This window comes from Haliotis asinina, chromosome 3, assembly GCF_037392515.1.
Source record: "Haliotis asinina isolate JCU_RB_2024 chromosome 3, JCU_Hal_asi_v2, whole genome shotgun sequence".
In the NCBI taxonomy this organism is placed as follows: Eukaryota; Metazoa; Mollusca; class Gastropoda; order Lepetellida; family Haliotidae; genus Haliotis; species Haliotis asinina.
The window spans coordinates 76,385,023-76,406,122 of NC_090282.1; the positions used below are offsets into that span (position 1 = coordinate 76,385,023).

General features: G+C 37.6%; 1 protein-coding gene across 4 annotated transcripts in view; it reads left to right on the forward strand.

Moving 5' to 3' along the window:
- Positions 1-6,234: 6,234 nt before the first annotated feature.
- LOC137278472 (semaphorin-1A-like) overlaps positions 6,235-21,100 on the forward strand; it is a 42,796-nt gene continuing 27,930 nt past the window's right edge. The window contains exons 1-2 of one of the 4 annotated variants that reach the window (XM_067810816.1): positions 6,235-6,309; positions 16,844-16,966. In XM_067810816.1, the coding sequence (XP_067666917.1) occupies positions 16,870-16,966 (97 nt within the window). In that variant the 5' untranslated portion in view covers positions 6,235-6,309; positions 16,844-16,869. Of the gene's footprint in view, positions 6,310-14,566; positions 14,710-16,576; positions 16,967-21,100 lie in introns of those variants that run through there. The other 3 variants (XM_067810819.1, XM_067810817.1, XM_067810818.1) reach the window with 3 other exon arrangements.

Consider the following 21,100-nt stretch of genomic DNA (forward strand, 5'->3'; position numbering starts at 1 on the left):
CTGCTGCTGCTGCTTGTTGTGATGTGTCTTTGCTGCTGCTGCTGCTGATTGTTGTGATGTGTCTTTGCTGCTGCTGCTGATTGTTGTGATGTGTCTTTGCTGCTGCTGCTGCTGATTGTTGTGATGTGTCTTTGCTGCTGCTGATTGTTGTGATGTGTCTTTGCTGCTGCTGATGATTGTTGTGATGTGTCTTTGCTGCTGCTGCTGATTGTTGTGATGTGTCTTTGCTGCTGCTGCTGCTGATTGTTGTGATGTGTCTTTGCTGCTGCTGATTGTTGTGATGTGTCTTTGCTGCTGCTGATTGTTGTGATGTATCTTTGCTGCTGATGATGATTGTTGTGATGTATCTTTGCTGCTGCTGCTGCTGATTGTTGTGATGTGTCTTTGCTGCTGCTGCTGCTTATTGTTGTGATGTGTCTTTGCTGCTGCTGCTGCTGATTGTTGTGATGTGTCTTTGCTGCTGCTGATGATGATTGTTGTGATGTGTCTTTGCTGCTGCTGCTGCTGATTGTTGTGATGTGTCTTTGCTGCTGCTGCTGCTTGTTGTGATGTGTCTTTGCTGCTGCTGCTGCTGATTGTTGTGATGTGTCTTTGCTGCTGCTGATTGTGATGTGTCTTTGCTGCTGATGATGATTGTTGTGATGTGTCTTTGCTGCTGCTGCTGATTGTTGTGATGTGTCTTTGCTGCTGCTGCTGCTGATTGTTGTGATGTGTCTTTGCTGCTGCTGATTGTTGTGATGTGTCTTTGCTGCTGCTGATTGTTGTGATGTATCTTTGCTGCTGCTGATTGTTGTGATTGGGATGCCGAAGGTGGTGATGATGACACTGATAATGGTGATGTTGCTGACAACAATGGTGGTGAAGTTGCGCAAGGCAAAAATGATCAGTATTATGTATCTCATTCCATTTTGTCTACCATTCCACTGGCACAAACAGTGGTATTCGTTAGGAAAATAATGAGCAGAGATAATTAAAACATAAATCAGCAGCTGGCCACAAGATAACAGTAATTCCCCAAGCCCCAGAAATCTATCTTTGTTCCGGTGATAGGCTTAGTGTTATTGATGATGGTGAGATAGATTTGGCACCACACATAGTATATAATGAATGACAGTCTGGATAGACTCTTGTCTTCCATAATTTTGAAATATTGTTCCTACATATCTACCTAAAGCCCATGCTACTAGGAATAGATGGAGTATGCTTCATTAATAGTTAATTGGTGTAGATATATGTTAAGGTTATATGTATAAGTTTCCAGTTGTTGAGGCCTGCAAGCAAGACGCAACATACTAATTGGAATAATATGTTCCTTCTTCGAATACTTGTAAACGTTCCCTGAGTTTTTATATTTCCATTGTTTCAAGTAAAGTTTCATCAGGCCTGAGGAGCCTTTAGATTTTCCTCTTGTGACTCTTCCAGTAGAAAAACAATGTGTTGTGAAAATATATCTTTTTGCACTTCCTTTAAGAGACACAAATCGTTTTCCTTAGTCTGAAAATAAATGTCCTGTGTCGAACAGAAATTCCAAACAGTTTCTCCCCAACCAGATCCCCTTAATATTAATGGTTGCTCCCAAAGGTTAGAGTGTCCATTATATCTGCCAAATTGATATACTAGTACATCACTTTAATATATTCCAGAGCCTCTCCTATGACAGCTTATTGATTCATTTCATTCAATCATTACACCAGATGAAATATTTCCCTAGCAGAAATTGTGTAGAATGACATCTTGAAGGTTAATATGACCTCTTGGCATGTTTCGGTCATCCACTCAATGCGACATAACTTCTCACGTAATCAATCAAGTAATTAACTGTTACTCCAGTTATTCCCTGGGCATGGTCTATAATTCATGTGGGCATCTTCTTACATGCGAGAGGATCTTGTTGTGGGCATTTGCTATCACTTAAAGGTAGTAAGTGCCTCCAGCTCGAAGGTGCATTACTGGATCAAAGTGTCATGAAATTGCCATTAAAGCTAATTGTTATTTGTATCAAGTTGCTGCATTCTGAATTGATTAGGTCGGTGGACTGTATTTGTTGTCATCCTGAGTGATTGGTCATGTGGTATGTTTTGAGAGTTGCAGCATTGTGAATCTGTGACATGAAGGAATCATGATGATGTTCATCATTTTTGGAAACAACTGGTGTCATCTAAATGATTTTTAGGTCTTTGGTTTTTGTTGGTGCAGTGTTGATCTCTCTTGAGCAGTATAGGGGTAGCCTGTTGGTTAAAGAATTTGCATGTCACACTGATGACCCGGATTTAATTTCCCCCTTGGGTACAATGTAAGAAGCCAGTTTCTGCTGTCCCCACCATGATATTGCTGGACTATTGCTGGACTGTTGCTGGACTATTCCTGAAAGCAGCTGAAGACAAAAGTTACTCACTCACTCTGACTGCCAGACGGCTTGCATGTCTTCTATGGGTATTGGGCCATTTTCATGGTAAATGTTGGATATCTTGTGGACCAACTCTACCCAAGTAAAGCATTTAACATAAATCAGTTGACTGGCCATATTGAAGACCAAGGTTCTATACCCAACATGAAAGGAGCGTTTCTGATGAAGCCCTGCTGTGTATTGGATTTATATTGCAAAAAGCACTCACTCACTCACTCACTCACTCACTCACTCACCATAGTCAAACCATGACCCAAACTTTAAGTGCTTTTCCTTACAGACCTCACAATCTCATGAATTCCAAGTCACACTGTAATAGTATGGATTGAGAGCAATCATCTCGTTAAAACTTGAGTCTCTAACTCATGAGGAGGAAGGATCATGACAAGCATACGCCTGCCTGCCAACTCCATTACATAAAGACATGAGACTATGGAGCTCGTCGTGTTACAGTGTCATGCAGCATGGCATTTACATTGTGAGTCGACAAAAGGCAAGTTATGCTGTGACATCCTAGAATGAATCATTTAAGTTGTCAGTTGATGTCATTAGTTTAAAGCTGAATAGATTCTGTAAAAGACGAAAAAGATATCAGGTAATTTAATTTGTCACTGACTGATGTGTATGCGAGGTAAAAGTTCGAAAGTTAGATATGAGAGAGACTTCGTTATTCCTGAGATGCAGCTTTGCAAAGTTGTTGAAATACCAAAGTTCAAAGTTGTTGAAATTTGAAGCTACTGAAGTGCAGTGTTGCTGAAGTGCACAGTTGCTGAAGTGCAGTGTTGCTGAAGTGCACAGTTGCTGAAGTGCAGTGTTGCTGAAGTGCACAGTTGCTAAAGTGCAGTGTTGCTGAAGTGCACAGTTGCTGAAGTGCAGTGTTACTGAAGTGCACAGTTGCTGAGAAACAAAAGTGCAAGATTGCAAAGATACTGAAATGAATGGTTGAGTGAGTTTGGTTTTCACCACTTTTAGCCATATTCCAGTTATATCACATCAGAAGACACCAGAAATGGGCTTCACACACTGTACCAATTTGGGGATTCAAACCCAGGTGACAAATGAATGCTTTAACCACAAGGCTGCTCTACCACACCTGAAATACTGAAGTGAAAGTTGGAAAACCAGTGTGCAAAGTTGCTGATGAAAAACACAAGTGCAAAGTTAATGAAAAACAGAAATTCAATATTGCTTATTAAGAACAGAAGTGCAAAATTGCTGAAATACAGAAAATGAAATCTTGAAATATGAATGGTACTGAGAATCTGTATCCATGTGTCATTATCCATGAGGTACAGTTAACCCATTAGGAAGGATCATTAGTCTTGACAACGGGTGTTCCTGCTGCTCTCCCCACATTCAGCAGCAGCAATAAATATTGAAGTGGTCTCTACCATTAATCCTAGTAGGAGATGACAAGGTTTACATCATGTATGTAACATGCTTTTAAGTAGTGGTCAATTCTTGTGTATAAAACCAGCCAGCTCTTTGATTATCAATGATTATCTTTTATTGAAGGCAATCCAACAGCTCACTGTGACTCATTAACATCTCCTTTGATCCTTTACTTGCTATCTTCTCTTCTTATCAGATGCTGAGTACAAAACAAGGCAGGCTGTATTTCAAGGAGCATTTCCACTTTTAATTCCAAAACTGTTCAAAACAATGTCACAAGCTCTTCTGGTTGCCATGGAAATACTTAAACGAGAACAAAACGGTTCAAAAGCATGTTGAATCATTTGATTCTGTTTTTGTAGAATTACAATGCTTTGCCAGGCGTAATCAGATATGTTACACAAGTAAAATACATATTGAAATGTTTTCATAACACAACCATTCTTTTATGTTTCCTCATAAAATTACATTGTTGATCAAATTCTATATATGTCTTGTATGAGAAATGTCAGATATGTGTATGAAGGTAACACCATACATACAAAGATCCAGGCTGTGCTGTCCTATATAGTATGTAGTATACAAAATGCTTTAGTAAAGGTTCCTTGTATCATTCCTCATACTGATAGAACAGATCTAATAGCCTGGCTGGGTGTAGTGACAATGTCACACATGTTTATTGGTTCTTTTCTCGAGTGTCTTCACTTTATGCGTGACTACACTTGGCAAGCAGCCAATCTTGTTTCGTACAAGGTAGTCGTAATGGTTGAGTGGCCATACTTACAAAACAGCCCTCTGAAACTGGGCCAAATCTGATAGCATACAATTGGATCATTGGCAATGCTTTTTTCACCCAACTGGCTTAGCATTACACTCAGTGCTATGTTGTCTTTAATAAGTTACTTAAAGGCTACGGGGGCTAGTAGGAAGTTATTTGGTTAATGAAATTGGGGGATAAACAAGTCAAATATGCTCCATTTATTCATTAAGTACACCAGCACTTAATGGGCTTTAGCTAGATTTTCTTAGAGGTAAATTTTAATGCTAATGGGATTTGGGAACGATTTTGTCGCTTGCATGTACTATTGTTGGAATGTTTGTCATTTGATCTTGTTTTGTTTGAATGTATAGAGAAGTTTATTATGGTACAAATTTACAAACTGTTTATCTGCGTAGGTGATACCTACTTTCATCTCTAGGTGATGCTTACATCTACATAGAACTTACTTTCATCTCGTTAGGTGATGCGTTACACCTGTGTAGATTACCCTAGAGAAAAAGCAAATATATCATATACAAATACCTATATTTCCTATGTCTAACAGTAGTTTAAACTATATCCACCCGGTGTTGTAACACCATGTTGTCCTGGATCCTGGCACTGTACCGTGCATACATCTGTGATATAGTACAGTGGAAGCTGTCTAAACTGGCACTCATCAGGACTGAAGAAATAATCCAGTTTAGACAACATGTTGGATTGTAGAACTGATGATAAATGTACAAGCCACAGGGAGGGGACTGAGTTTTATGCTGGTGTTGACAACTTGCCAGATAAGACAGATGCTGGTTTTGACAGCTACCACTGTACAGCGTTACAATATGATAGGTTCTAATATGTTTCCATATGAATCAAATCAACTGAAGTTATGAAAAAATCATGTCATTCTGCCAAAATGGTTGATAATGAAATGTCAATGCTTATGCCGCTTAGTAGATTTACATGTGTTCATTAAAAGCAGTATGATGTGGGGTAGCCTAGTGGTTAAAATGTCCATTGTCATGCTGAAGCTCTGGCTGTTGTGTGTGAAGCCCATTTCTGGTGTCCCCTGCCATGATATTGTTGGAAAATTTCTGAAAGCTGCATAACATCAAACTCCCTCACTCACTCACCTAGTGTGATGTATTACAGTAAAATCTCTATAGAATTTCATGTTATTTATAGTTCAGTGAATTTAACTTTGTATTTGCAGGTTTGTAACTAGGGTCATTAGCACAGTATTGGAGGTAGTCTTTAATGGTAATGTATGCAGTTTCCATTAGGCTGAAAATTACAAAAATATTAGCATTCAAAATATTTTACCAAGTGAATTCACTATTCATATTTTAATGCATATTTCATCAAGATAAAATGTATTCAGATTGTATTACTTCATAAACATATTCAGCATTAAAGCTGTGAATAGTAAACGACGCTTCAAGACAGGGGCAAGTCTGAACAGTTAGCGCAGGTGATGTGCTGTAAGGTATACTGGATCCCCCCTGTCTCCCCGTGTTTGTGTGTTTAATGGCAAGTCGGGGCCTGGCTACAGGTTTGGGGCAGCTTGCCAAACACTGAAGCCGCCAAATTTGTTTACTCACCAAGAAACCAATCAAAGGCTACGATGACAAAGGCTCGTGTCTTCTGATTGGCTGGAAGTTTACTACCACTATTACTACACTGTCATCCCAGACTTCTGTACACAGTCCTGCAATGCTTTCCTGGATTTAATTATTTCATAATAATCAAGGTATGTGCAGATTTATATTTGCATTACTTTGTAATTACTTGATTTTTTAGTTTAATTTGTTTAATTAGAAGTTTACTAAAGTACTGACATGTTTTATAGGTCAAAGCTAGAAAAAGCTACCTGAGAAGCTTGCTCGCCTGTTCTCACCTGTGGAGAATATCTGCAGGTAATGAGCTTCCAAGCTGACAGGTGTGCTAAGATATACAAAGTGCATATGTAATGCACTTCCAACTGCATGATATCACCTGTCAGTTACTTTCTCAGGTGTTCCGATGTTCATATTAGGTAAATCCAATTTTAACTTACCTGTAATTTTCCATTTATCTGACAGTAGATATCCTATTATATCTACTCATTATTTACTACATTACAACACCAGCTGCTCAGGTATATTCATTTTTACTTGCATAGCAACACATGGCCATCATTTACTCTGATGTGTGACCAGTAGGCCAGGTCAACAACGCTACCCTCCCCCTACCTCTCCTCCCCCCTACCTTGTCTCATACCCCCCTGACCAACCAGCCATCAGTAAACATGCCCGACCTGAAATCGAAATCGTGCACCTTCTCTACTACCCTGTCCCTGCTTAGCTCTCCATTAATTCAAGCTGCATGTCTTTTAATCAGCATTAATGTTTACTATAGAGAGTAGAATTCGTAGGCTTCGACCACACTGGGGCTCCAGTTGGAGACATGTAGATTGGCCCAGAGCTTGGAAAGATAAGAGCATGACTCACCTGCCCAGGTGAGAGTGTTACCTATGTACATATACATGATTGACAAGTCATACCAACTATACATCACGTTCCTGGATGATTATGCATGGTTTATGCCAGGCAACACAGGATTGCAAGGAAATGACTTTCTTTGAGGTTGTACTTTCTATTCAATTTACAGGTTATTTGAAATTTTATAATTGCATGAATTTTGATTAGTTTAAAGTAGTATCCTAGATGGTGTTAAGATATCCTCAATTTTCAATATGGTGTGTGTAAGACATTGCATGTTTATGATTTTTGTGTTTAATAAATAATTAATAATTTTCCTTCTAAAATTTAATTATGTAAATTTGCATTACAAAGTTGACAAGTATGTTCTATTGGTTAATGCAGCATATGAATATTTTATGCACCATAAAATAAGGTAATGAGAAACTGTGAGAAGTACACCACTTGTTCTACAGAGGTCTGTCATTAACCAAGTCAGAACCAGATAAACATGTGGTCGACAGTATGAGCAATGACCAATGTCAAAATGACATACAGCTCTATAAGACACTGTAACCACACAAACTGTATGCATCACCTACAGAAAGTTCAGGGCTCTGGCTACCTGTTCTCACGAGGAATTTCAGACTCTGACAGGTAGACAACAACACTCTCAAGTACTCTGTCTCAAAATCATTCTCCAAGTAATATAACCAGTTTTGAAATTAATATGCTACACAGTTGAAATTATTGTACCAAATATATGTAGATCATGAAAATGCTTTAATAGACAGGAGCATTTCAGTAATTAAAAAACACATCAAATATTTTTCGCACACTCAATACTGCTATGGGTGATAACTCGGAATGCTTCCATGTTATTCCCCAAGTCAGCTAAGTGCATCTGTACTGAGGTACCATTAGTATGTCTTAATGTCTATCAAAGACAAATTGAAAAATGTAGACTAAAAGAAATGTAGAAATACACTTTCAGTTTTAAAGAATATGTACTAAATATACTGAACAACAAAAGAAACACAATTTTGCCATAACAAAAAAATCGAATCTCATAAAAGTAAGCATTTGTGTTTGTATTATTATTAAAAATTTGACAAAAAAACAGAGCTGCATTTTTTTTTTCTGGTCAGTATACTAGTACTTCCTAGTGGAGCCAAGGACTCCACTTAAGTTCACAGCTGTAGCAATCGAGACTGGCCCTATCATTCTAAACACTTTGAAGATCTTTTCAAGGGTCTGCGAGATAGAAAATAAAAACTGCATAATGTTCATTTTTGCTTTTAAATATCATATTCTTTGTAATTTTATGGTTTTTTTCTTTTTTCATACAGGATGTCATGGGACTAAAAATAATCAAATCTTGTTTGTGTAGAAGGATATACGTCAACAAATCTATATCAAGACTGGGTTTCAATGTTACAAATATCCACTAGACCTTTTCCCTTCCTGGGCTCTCGAAAATCTTGGGGATTACCATATTTAAAAACTGCACACAGGATCCAGATGATCATTGCGACGTATGTCAAAACGACATTTTACACAGTGATATTTACAAAGTCAGCTAAGATCTGAAGATTAAGCTGTGGTATGGTTTATTCATTAGTTAAAAACTTATTTGATGAGAAAAAAAGAAAAAAAGAATTTTTTTTTTTTTTTTTAACCTTTTGGTAGCTTTTTTTATAAAGGTTATTGTATACTCATAAAAGAATATATTCCAAACACAGGATCATACATGTAATGATTCTGATTACACATGAAACATAGTTCCTGTAGGTTTGTTAAAGAATAATTATTCCCCTTGAGTGATCTCTCTATACACTCGTCTGAAAATGTTGCATGATAAACAGAAACCTTGTTACTTTCATTTCGTGACATACTCCATGTTCCTCATGCCCATTTCAAATCCAGTCTTTTGAGGAAATTGAAAGTTAAAAAAGAAGGCAAATAGCAATGAAATCTTTTGAAAGAAGGATGTGGCAGGCATTGTGTCACATGTAGTTTAAAAATATCACAGTTTACTGTCAGAGTGATATGTTTCTGTTTCCGAAGTGGAAATCCTTCTTGACATATTGTTCATCTTAAAATATAACCCGCCATAAAAGACATTGGATAACTTTATGAAACAGATTTGGAATTAACTATTTGATCAGAATTCTGTAATTCAGGGGAATTATTAAAAATGTTCCTAACATCTTTTCACAGGGGGCGGTGGGGGTAGCTTGGCGGTTAAGTGTTTGTTCATCACGCTGAAGACCCAGGTTTGATTCCCCACATAGGTACAATGTGTTAAGTACATTTCTGCTGATATTGATAATAATAACTCAGAGTATAATTGTTCGTCGGAAAATGTTTTTTATACTTTTTGTGAAAAGGGTGTCAGATTATGACAAACATTGCTGGGACTTTAAAGAACTGTTTCCCAATACACTTAGAGTCAAAGCTGTCAATCAGACATACAGATATCCCAATAATGTACTTCACATGCTATCTGTCAGTAAGCAGAAAGACATCTTGTACTCTAAGATCATTGCTGTTGGTATGCAAAAATAATATACAAAAAACACTGCCATATATACTACAAAAAGAAGTTTTAAAAACCTGATTCTTAATATTACAATAGCTATCACTGGCTTCCTGTAGTAATATATAAAAATCATGTGTTCTTCTGAGTAGTATATTAAGACTTGGAAAGATTTCACTTGACATACTCCTGTGAAATGTATTGGGTATTTTGGTACTCATCCAAACAATTGTCAGTCTCTCCGGTCAAGAGCCTGTGATTGAATGATAAAATGATCTCATGAGATGGACCTCTTCAGTCATTGTTGTGGATGAACAGAAATGTTTTACATACGGTATCACTCATCATGGGTCTCTCCATGATGTAACCTTATGTGATGGACTCGAGAGACCATCCAACCAACACAACTAGTTATCTACCACCACTGTCTGAAGTAGCCAGATGAAGCTCCCGAAGGAGCAGTACCCCTTTTAAGGATTTCCTTAGATCCCTATCCCCTTTCAAGCACCTGATAGATCCCTAATCTTCCTTTCTGCACCTGTAACAGACACCAACATGTGTCGAAGCAGTCTCTCAGTCAGTCAGATGGATATAGATAAAGCATTGATAGAATTAACAGTGAATAATAGATGTGACGCAGCCCCTGGAGGTGGGGTACCTGCTTCAGGGCAGGTTCCGTTGTTATCTTCAGTATTAGAAAGGCCATTGCATTGATACATCAACTGATACGACCATCGGGGGAATGTAGCTTTGTGGAGGTGATTGGTAAAACTCTAGATAAAGATATATAGGTTATATATACCACTCAGGTGCTAAATGCATACCTGCGGAAAAGCATTAAAGATTGACTGGGATGGAGGCTGGAAGATGTAGTCACTGATAACAGCATCTATGGTAACAGTTTGTAACCTTTGGTCGAAATTCATTGACTAGATTAAACACACATTAATCTGGATCATTAGTCATGTGATCTTGCAATCTGTCATCTAAAAATTTCTATGGCGTGAATCTTGTATCTTTTTTAAAGATTTGTTAGAATTTTAAATAAACAATATGTTTTGAATATTTGTCATGATGTATCTAAAGTTGTATGTATAAATAGCTATGGTGGTTAAAAAATCACCTTATCTCACCTTACCTTTGTTAGCATGTCATTTGTCACGTCTGTGCTATTGTTATCATCCATATGTCTATCATTGTGTAAAACACATAAACTGAACTGTCTGGAAATTGATACACATGTTGGAACACTGATGGGCTTATGCAGGGTCTTGATTCATTGTGAATTAGCAAGGAGTATTGGGAGCTTGTATACCTTATATGGCTGAGACATCTTGCATATGTAAAAAACTGTTAAGAAGAATTAAGATGCTTAATAAAACAAAACCAGATATATGTGAATTAACTTGTCTGGAATACAGTTAAACTTATGATGTTAGACATGTCGATTGATTTGATGAAGTATTGAAACAGGTTTCATCACAATGACATTGTCAGCCTATATACAAGTATTCAGGTCACAATGTCAATAATACAAAATCAATATCAGTATCAATGAAGTATCAATAGCTATAGACCTGATAAGCATACAAAAGAACATGCCATCCAGTGCATACGACAGACATAACCCAACATGTTGATATTTGCCTGTATTTCTAACCCACAACACTGACATTGCAGCCATGTACCAGTGTATATACCACATACACAAACATACAATGTTATACAAATGAATTTACCATACTAAGCGTGCCTATTACCTATACATGATGTCAGCATATGAACTGAGTGATGTTCCCGACTACTTCATCTCTCCATAGCACAGGTGCATATAACTATGTACCAATTATACCACATTAAGGATAGAGGGATTGGGCTTCAAGGGAAACAATATAATTGGGGGTTGTGTACTGTATAACCACCAACACTGTTGCATTATGTATTTGCACTGATTTATGATATATGACAGGGCCAGCTATACTTCCTACTTGTTGTGAAATTGAGTGAAATTGGTTTCAGTCAACCAGAAATGCATGGTGATTATTAAAATGGAAAGTCTTAAAATAAGATTTTTTGTAATATGCCTGTGCACAGGTACAGGCTGTGAGTGCAGTGGTATGTGTAATATGCGTACTTTGAGTTGAAATGAGGGCATGCCATGTGCGCTAATCCAGAGTTACTGATAGGTACTGCAATTGACGTCACTACATGTTTATGTCATGTTGTATATTGCACGTATACCATACCAGTGGAGTGCTCATGAGGGTCCTACCGTACCCGTGTCATCCTTGAACTTGCCGACTGTCACAAGTTGACGACTGTATCACTGTTGGCAGACACTGATAAACAATTGTCATACTGATGAACTTATCAACAATAATCTTTCATTCACTGTAAGTGGTATTAATATGTACGTGAGGATTTGTAGGTACGCAGTGTAGATATATCAGAGTTCATTTATCAGGATATAATTCCAGGAAATACTGTTAGAGGAACGTGTTTGTTGTAGTGTAGTCACTCATCAGCACCCAGAGGTGGTACAACATCACCATGAATATTAGATGCCATTGTTTTAATTGAGACTCAAATGAACTCAAATTACATTTTAAAGGATGCAAATAGAAAAACAGATGTGACTGCACATGTGAGTTCTTGTTCAAATTATTTAGCAAAATGGGCAGTAGACATACAAATATAAAAGGCCAAAGAAAACCCAAGCTTCACTCTTGTCAGAAAGAGATGACAGTTGGTGTAGAGGGTAAAGTTTTAAGCTGTGAAAGTTACATGAAAAGACTTCCAGAAATTACTTTATGTACAGTGACAGCTTAAGTCTGTCATACAGACCCTAAAACAATTATCTCCAAGAAAGCCTGTGCAAGTCTAAAATATGTGGCAAGTCTAGATTTCAACAGCTTCTGAAAATAAAAAAAAGTCTCTTTTTTTTTTTATTATGAACTGTTTCTTCTGTAAAATATATTTATTTCAGAGACTGGTTGTTAGTCTAGATTCCATTCGTGATGTCTTTGTGTTACGAGAACATTCCCATTCTCTTATCTGGACACTTGTCAATCCAGACGATTTCATTCTCATTAGTTCAATTTTTTTTAGGGGTGCATGTGTCCTTTATGTAACACTGGACTGGTACTCATCTTTGATCCTCTGAAAACAATATCATACAATAGAGATCTGTATTTGTCCAGTGTTGTCAAAACATTGTAAATGTACAGACCTTAACTAAACGTAGCAATTTACCTGCATGCATCAGCGACTTCCTTTGATGTACACATAGCAATGAACATAAGTTTGACTCCACAATTACATTATGTTAAAGTACTGCTGATCAAGCAGTGCCAGTTGAGCATATTTACATGCTTCAATACATTCCTGTGTTGCGACTTCTGTCTACTTTTGGATGACCAGTATGCTTTATTCCTGTTAAATTTGTCCAGAGGCTACTGAATCGGTGTGAACATTCTCCCTCCCTTCATTACATCACACACAGGTGTTGCAATCAACAGGTATAAAGTGAGTATTTTTTATCCAATGCAGGTGAAGCCTCAGAATACCTCTAAGTTTAATTCCATTACAATCAATCTCTATATGTAAATACCAAAGACTAATCGGGGTTCATTTCAACATTGCACCTTACTTTTTGTGTTTTCTGTGGGATCATCTCTATTGACCCTAATACTTCAGATCAAATTTGCCTGCTGGCTCATCAGGGGTTATGTAATTTGTAACAAAAGGGATTTCTGTGCATATTAATCCTGTGTTAATAATTCAGAATAATTATAAATTAAAAGTTAGTAGAAATTTTGATGGATCTTTTATTGAGCAGTTAATGGTAAAAAAATAAATAATTCAGTTTATTAATTCAGTTGGATTCACAAATGTTAAAAAGATTTATCTGTACACGTTTAATTTGTCATATCATGAGTTACAGACGTCAAACAGACACCTAAAACACCATGATACTGGTAAACATCTGCGTTGCTTTCAGAAATGCTCCAGCTTAGGCGCCTGTATAATCAGTAAAAAAAGCTGCAATATGGGAGAAAAAATGACTTTTCTTTAAATGTCAAGCCTGCTTGCATAGGATAGGTGTTTTTTTCAAAGTTAACCTTTACAGAGATAACAAAAAAAGAGAATGACCTCCTTCACAGGTGACACCAAGACAAATGGATTAGTACGATTTGCAGAGTTTACAAAAAGGTGTTAGAAGGGTGTGGGATTTTTTTATTTAAAAGAAGTATTAAGTGAATTTTAATTGAATTAAATGTCAACTTTATCTTGGCTCCATAAGTCTAGCCATTTTTCATGCCTGCTAACTTTTCTATCATTTTAGTGTCACTTTTGACTCGCTTCTCACCTGAGCTGTGCTCGTTAGTGGCTCACAGGTAGGCACCCCCTAGAGAGCGGAACAATACATGGATATTATTGCTTGCTTAACAGGTTCATAATACAATCAACAATACTATCAACAATAGCCAATAGACATTGGCCATGTAGGTGTCAAACTTGAAAGATTTATGTTGGAAATATGAATGCACACAAGAAAGTGACCTCATGGCTGGGGCCATTCCTTTACAAACTGAAAAAGATTTAATTACTAACCAAAATGGAATTGCTGACACCTATTAGGTGTTGTTAGTACATAAACATCATGATGTTAGAAGACAAATAGGCCATGTAATGAGTGGTTTCATACTGAAAGATTTAATCAATAAATAAGTAAATAAATGGTTTTACTTGATTATGGAAGTGTAAACTTTGTCAAAATTAATCAAACTGTTTGGGCTGTTAAGATGGAAAATTGTAATGATCTTTTAAATCCTTCTTTGACTCTTTGCATAAACAACAGCTACAGCTTTAAGACTGCACCATACACATTCATGTTTCACAGAGCGAGGGAGAGTGACGCAAGCCTTTCATTGGCTTTGCATGCTGTTGTCAGTGAGATGTATTGCACTGCTGTTGCAGTAGAAACAGCATCCTAAACATTGTGTGGCATTTGATCTGAATAGCGCACGACAAGCAAGAAGTGAAGCAGGAGTAGTTGTTATACCAGTAGTGTCAGTAGTAGTTGTCCTCATGAAGCGATACTGCAGATGTAGGTGTAGTGATTATTGAAGGCATTGTAACAGTAATAAAGGTGAGTTGTAAGGATAGTAATACTATAGAAACAAAAATGCAGTAATAGCAGTTGTAGTAGTAGCGTTCAGTTATCAGGATAGCAGTAGCAAAAGAAACAAAAATAATGGCAGTAGCATTGGCGGTGGGGTAGCCTAGTGGTTAAAGTGTTTGCTGATTACACCGAATACCCTGGTTTGTATTCCTGGTGTCCCTGCTGGAATGTTGGTAAAAACAGTGTAAAACCATAGTCAGTCACTCAGTCACTCAGTCAGTCAGTAAGTTGTAGTGGCGGTGGTGGTGGTGTTTGTCATTGAAAAAGAAGAAGTTTCCATCCAGTCAACAGCTATCTCAACAAGTACAACTCCTTACTACTGGTGTGTTTTCAGTGTACAGGGGATCTGAGCTGCCTGGCTATAGCAGCCGCATATGCCGATTATATAACAGCCAGCCACAGAGGCACACACACAGTTACACAACTGACTAGGCTCGCTTCAATCATTCATGACCTCACTATACAATCGCCTAGCGCATAATTGGTCCAGACTTGCATCATCAGATCACATGGGTCTGTTTGCAAGTAAAAATTGATTTTATAATTTAATTTCCTTGATTGTCTGATCCAGTAATAATAGGTTTCGTTATTTGAATGTCTGGCTGGTATGGAACATGCATACACTGAATATTATTTACATCAATAAGAGCATAATACACCATACAACAAACACATTTAAAGAAAGAAGTAAAATGTTGAATTATTAAGAGCATAAAACTGTAACGTGTCTGTGTTTTAACAAAGGAATGAATCTAAATGTAGAATTAATGGTGAAAATCATTGTAAATTCCCCATAAAGATTTTTGACGTTGATAGATTTTTTTCCTGTTATGACACAGGGGAAAACACATAAATCATTTGATTTGGGAGAAATGGCAGATTTAACACCTGGAAAGTCAGTAGTTACATTAACGACTTTTAGCTTTATCACAGTTCAGTGAGGATACAATATTGTAATGTTGTTATGAAAAACAGCCAATAAATGTCTGAGTCATAGCTTTGCTTCCTCAACAAGTGATTGACCCCAGGGGTCTATAAACATACATACTACCCAGGGGGTTTCTACAGGTGTGTAAAAACAAGCTGGGCTCTGTTGACAAAATTGTATACTATATGACGTACTATTACGTGATGTAATGGAGGAAAACATATTTGTTTACTAGTATCATGAAACTGTATTATGGTACAGAGTGTTTAATTTTGTTAAATTACGTTAAATTGAGTTATCATTTGGATGAAGTAAGCTGGAGGATAACATATTTGTTTGTTAATCATGAAAAGATATATAATAATTATGATACAGGGTACATAAATTTGTTGAATTGAATTAATTCAGGTTATCATCAGGATAGATTAAGCGGGGGGATAACATATTTGTACTTGTTTATCATGAAAATAGGAGTATAGGGGCTCTAAATTTATTGAATTAAGTAAATTCAGGTTATTATCTGCATAAATGAAGTTGGCTGGGATGATAATCTTCGTTCAGTGTGGTAGAGAAATTTCTACATAGACTCTGGTTGTTCAAGATGGCTATCAACCGAGGCATTCTTACTGAAACTAAGGCAGCAAGCCTGGTTGTAAATTGACTTCTGCTTGAGTGAGCAGCTTGTCAGCTATGCAGTGACCACTGGACTCCCCTGAGTGCTGACTGGTCAGTTTGTGAGCTTTGTTTATTCAACCCCCAGCCACTGGTCTTAATCGCTTGCCTTACCTGCCTGTTTATTCATGCCTGGTTGCTCCTGAATAACAATGCATATTCATGAAGCCAGACAGCCAATCAGAGCTAAGTAGTGTTATCCAGTGGGGAAGCTGTAGTGTAAAGGCCTCAGATGACTCTAAGCAGAGCTTGTAACTGGAGTTGTTGTGAGAGCATGTGTGGATTTCTCAAGATTACACTCACGTAGTAAACTCCTGAATATAACTGCACAAAGTGAAGCATTTGTGATTGGATATACTATCAGAACTTAATACAGCGCATGAAGAGGAGAGTGTTTGACTGCGTGACAGCTGGGTTTATGATGTAGCAATGCATGAACTACCATAACAGTCTCTATTGTAGTGGTAACCTAGCTCACTGATTGCCTCTGTCTTACCCTAGGACTAGCTGACGGACCTGCCTGCACTATGGAGTTATTATGTGTTCTTCTGGTGATATCAGCAGAGCTGACCCTCGTGGCCAGTTGGCAAGATTGGCAAGCCAACTCAGTTGTGAAGATCGGAGGTAAGAATGTGACACGATTCTCTGAACACAGCGTGCCACATGGTATTGTTTGCGAATGTGACACCTAGTTTAGGGCCTATTTTGTCAATTTCTTCATGATGATTGTGAATAATAGACAGAAAATTATGTGTAATAACCACTGGACATCAATTTGAAGTAATTTATTTATTTTTTTGTTAGTGTCACTTATAACACCTGTCTATGCAGGTGTGGTAATTAGAATCATTTATGATACACAAAGATGGATGAAGATCATATTGCAGCTATCTGCTTGTGCCACGCTGTGTTCTTGATTACCCAATTTCTATCCAGTACACAGCCTAATTACAAAATAACATTGTTACGAAGATGTAAAATGTATATTAAACTCCAATCATAGACACAGGTATAAGTGTATAACCTATAAACCTTGCGTCTCTGTCTGCATCATTCTCTCTTGTGGAGTGTTTTCTGACGGAAGGCCCTGTTGATTGCAGCAACAATATAGGCCACACATTGTGTAGACTCTTGTCTGTCACAAATATCTACTTTCAATACCTCTCCCAAGCGGAATTAATACTATTTCCCATCACACATGTGCCCTCCTGAGACACGTGCAGTGTTTTCATTTTAGCTCAAGGACATTCTAAATTGTCTGAATCAAGCTGGCATCCCAGTTCTGTTTGAAGGCTTCCCGATACAAACAGAAAGATGATATTTTTGTATGATAGCCCCAGAATTCATTGATAAAATAACTGAATTGGGTAATAGAACTTCAACCATTCCTTTAAGGTGAAAGAGCTACGGTAAAGCACTTGAACACAGAGATTGATTTGAAACATCAGCAAGTTAGAGATATTTTAGCATCTACTGAATTAATCTCCCAAGCTGAGGGCCTTGCTGGCTGAAGGCAAGAGTGTCAGCTTAGCCAGAGTCACCCCAAGCTGTTATTTCACACCTCAGTGTCAGAGACAGGCCTTCAATAGATTATTACATAACTTGGGTCACTCAAGCCAAACAGTTAGTGTCCAGTCAAGATAAGGCACAACCTCAGTGGAGAACACTGTAGTGTAATGATAACCCTTATAGCTCTCACAACACATGCCTACAATGTGCAGTAATTGTAATGCATAGATTGAAAATCACCACCTATCAATTTAGTCACAGTCCCAAGGGCGAAATAATGAATATAGGGTTCTTCATTTTTTTCATACTTTGATCCCAAATTAAGCATTTGTGAAAAAATAACAGCCCTGCTGTCAATAATGCATTTTATGATTGAGTTCCTAGTCCCAAATTATTGGAGAGTAGAGTATTTTTCTTTTGTATGATTGTCACTACTTGGCTGAATTATTGCCAGTGTTGTTTGACTAACAGCAGATATTACATCAACCTGACACCCTTTAGGATAGGTTACATCCTTCTATGTATCCTGGTTGTGCCAACTTGTCATGACAGGTGATACTACTTGTTATTGCTCACAAACTAGATCAGGGAAATCTACACCACAATATACTTTCACAATTGTCTCATTAAGATTTTCAACAAGTGTGTATGGCTATCAGATTCTGATGACTCACTGAATATCAACACAGAGCAGACGGGCAGTCACATGGTCTATGAAAAGGTCAATAAAGTTTCAACCAGCTTCACAAATACTTGCCCCAGTGGCCAGTGTGGGGACAATAGATTTGGCGGGAGTTTGAGGATGTCCAGTCCTTGATCTGGTCACTAAATGTCGTATAAATATCTGTGCACTGAGGCTGTGTGGACTCACACTGCCTTCTGAGCTTGCATGTTGGTCTTGTCAGTTTGTCAACTTGAATATTTGCTTATGGATGACAGGCACAGAAAAAGTTGCCCATTCTTCATTGATTTGTCTCTTTTGTGACGTTAAGTCCTTGCAAATCATGTCTTTATAATGTTGACGCTGCAAGTTATAGCATTAGTTGAAATAGTGCCAAATTCAGTCTATAGTTTTTAACATGTTAGTTGTCATGAGCATTATCGTCAAATGACAATGAAGTGTTTAAAATAAAATGCATCTCAATTTTGAGAATAAGTCACAACTACATCTACAAAGCAATGTGCAGTTTGTAAATAATGACATGTTTGTTACATGCTGTACCTGCAGGAGTGCTGTAGCCTATAAAGTTAGTTGAAAAGCTTAACTGATTTACAGACATGCACGTTTGTTTCACATTCACTGCCCCATTTAGGGTGAGAGTTCACTTGAGTCCAGTGTTGAAAGGTCGACTGCCCATCTCAAACTTCAGAAGATAAACAGCTTTGATCTAAACACGTGTAATCATGTGTCGGTCTTCTGCTTCTTCATCTTCTGCTAATTGTTTCAGTTTAACTGTGTCTGAAGTCAATCAAAACAAGTTTAACTGTGTCTGAAGTAAATCAAAACCAGTTTATCTGCAGCATGTGGAAAGGCATGAGGCTCAGTGCTGTGGTAGTAATTAAAGAAAAGATGGGGTTTTTTTCATCACGAAAGGAGGCATGGTTCATTTCATAAACAAATTATGTGCTTATGGGGCTTAAGAAAAGTATCCACATTGGTGTGGCAGGAAGTCTATTCCTCTAGAAAGCTAGAACTGCATTGGGTGTTGAGAATTTAAAACTATACAAATTCTTCTCGCTTACTGACAGCTTTGCATCTTTCTACTCCTAGGCCAAATGTAGAGATATCATGAAAATCAGGTAATATGATACACCCAGCCTTTTCACCCATACTGCATATCTTGACCATGTTGAACACCAGTGCTTGTCACCACACATTAGACAATGTGATCAATTCCCAAGCAGTTTGTTTATGAACATGTGGACACTGTTTCAACAGTGGACTGAACCCAGTTAGTTTTTAGTAACCTGATACCTCCTGTAGCTAGTTCCACATCAACAAGAATTTTTGGCGGGTGGGAGGTGTCATACCAATTACTGAATAACACGTTTACTGCTGCTGAGAGATCCTAAAAGATAGGGACTTTTCTAGCATTTGGCCTAGGACTATTTCAGAAGTTTGGAATTATGACAATTGTCACATTTCATTGTCTTCAAACAGCATTATGTTTACAGGAATGTTGTGTTTTGTCACAGAATTTAGAAATTATGAGGAAGAAGTTTTAGACTAAGAGGAGTTTGTCTCTTAGTCCAGGGATGGCTAAGAAAGTATTGTTTGTGTGTGAGGTAGAGAGAGCCCAGGTTGGCTAGAGGGTTAGGTAAACATGGCCTCTGAGAAACACCATGCTGTCACGTCCCTACCCCCTGTCACTCTGCAAGGCCAAAGGTCACTAACTGACCTTTACCCCTACTGGACATTTGAAACTAACTCCTTGTAGCAATAAGGAGGTTAATTGGCTGAGAAAAAAATATAGACCTGAAATAAAGTATCAAGTTTACATAGCAAATGTAAAGAATATATTTGTACAGTTAAAGTGTGTTACTATGTGCCTATTGTGATAGGATTTAGCAGTGTAATTACTAAATGAACATATATATTTAACAATCAGCAGCATTAGAAGCATAGGTTGTTACTCTGGTTAAAACGAGCGTACAATATTCACTCCAAGATGACTCACCAAGATTTACCCTCTGTATTTGTTATTGTGATAAAATGACCCCAACCTTCCATCCCATATGGAGTTTTTATGGCATCTGTGTATTGATTTACACAACTAGGCGGGGAAGGGAAGGACCTCAGAATTGGTGCCAAGCTACAGAAACTGTTCCTGCAGCTCCTCAATGAAAGATTCTCACACTCTAATGGTCATTGATTCAGAAGTTGAGCCAGGAAATATTACGCCTTGAAGAACTACCGCTTTAACAGTTCAGACATTTTCCCATAGAAATTGATTAATTGCAAACTTCCAAATGATTGTAGGTTTCAGTTCTTACTATGGGGGTTTAAGCCCTACCATAACGATCTCTGATAAAAAAGTGACCATACATCTTAAGAAGGCCTCAGTTCCTTTTAATACGGAAAGATCTGATCTCAAGAGATGTCTGCAGTGATGAAGCAGTACTCTGCCAGTCACACTTCAGGAAAATCATTTGTGAATTTCCTTTAAGGAAATGTACGTTTCCCTTCTTACACAGGTCTCTCATTTAAGTCCCCATTTAGATCTTGGTGCTAAATAATATACCACTCAA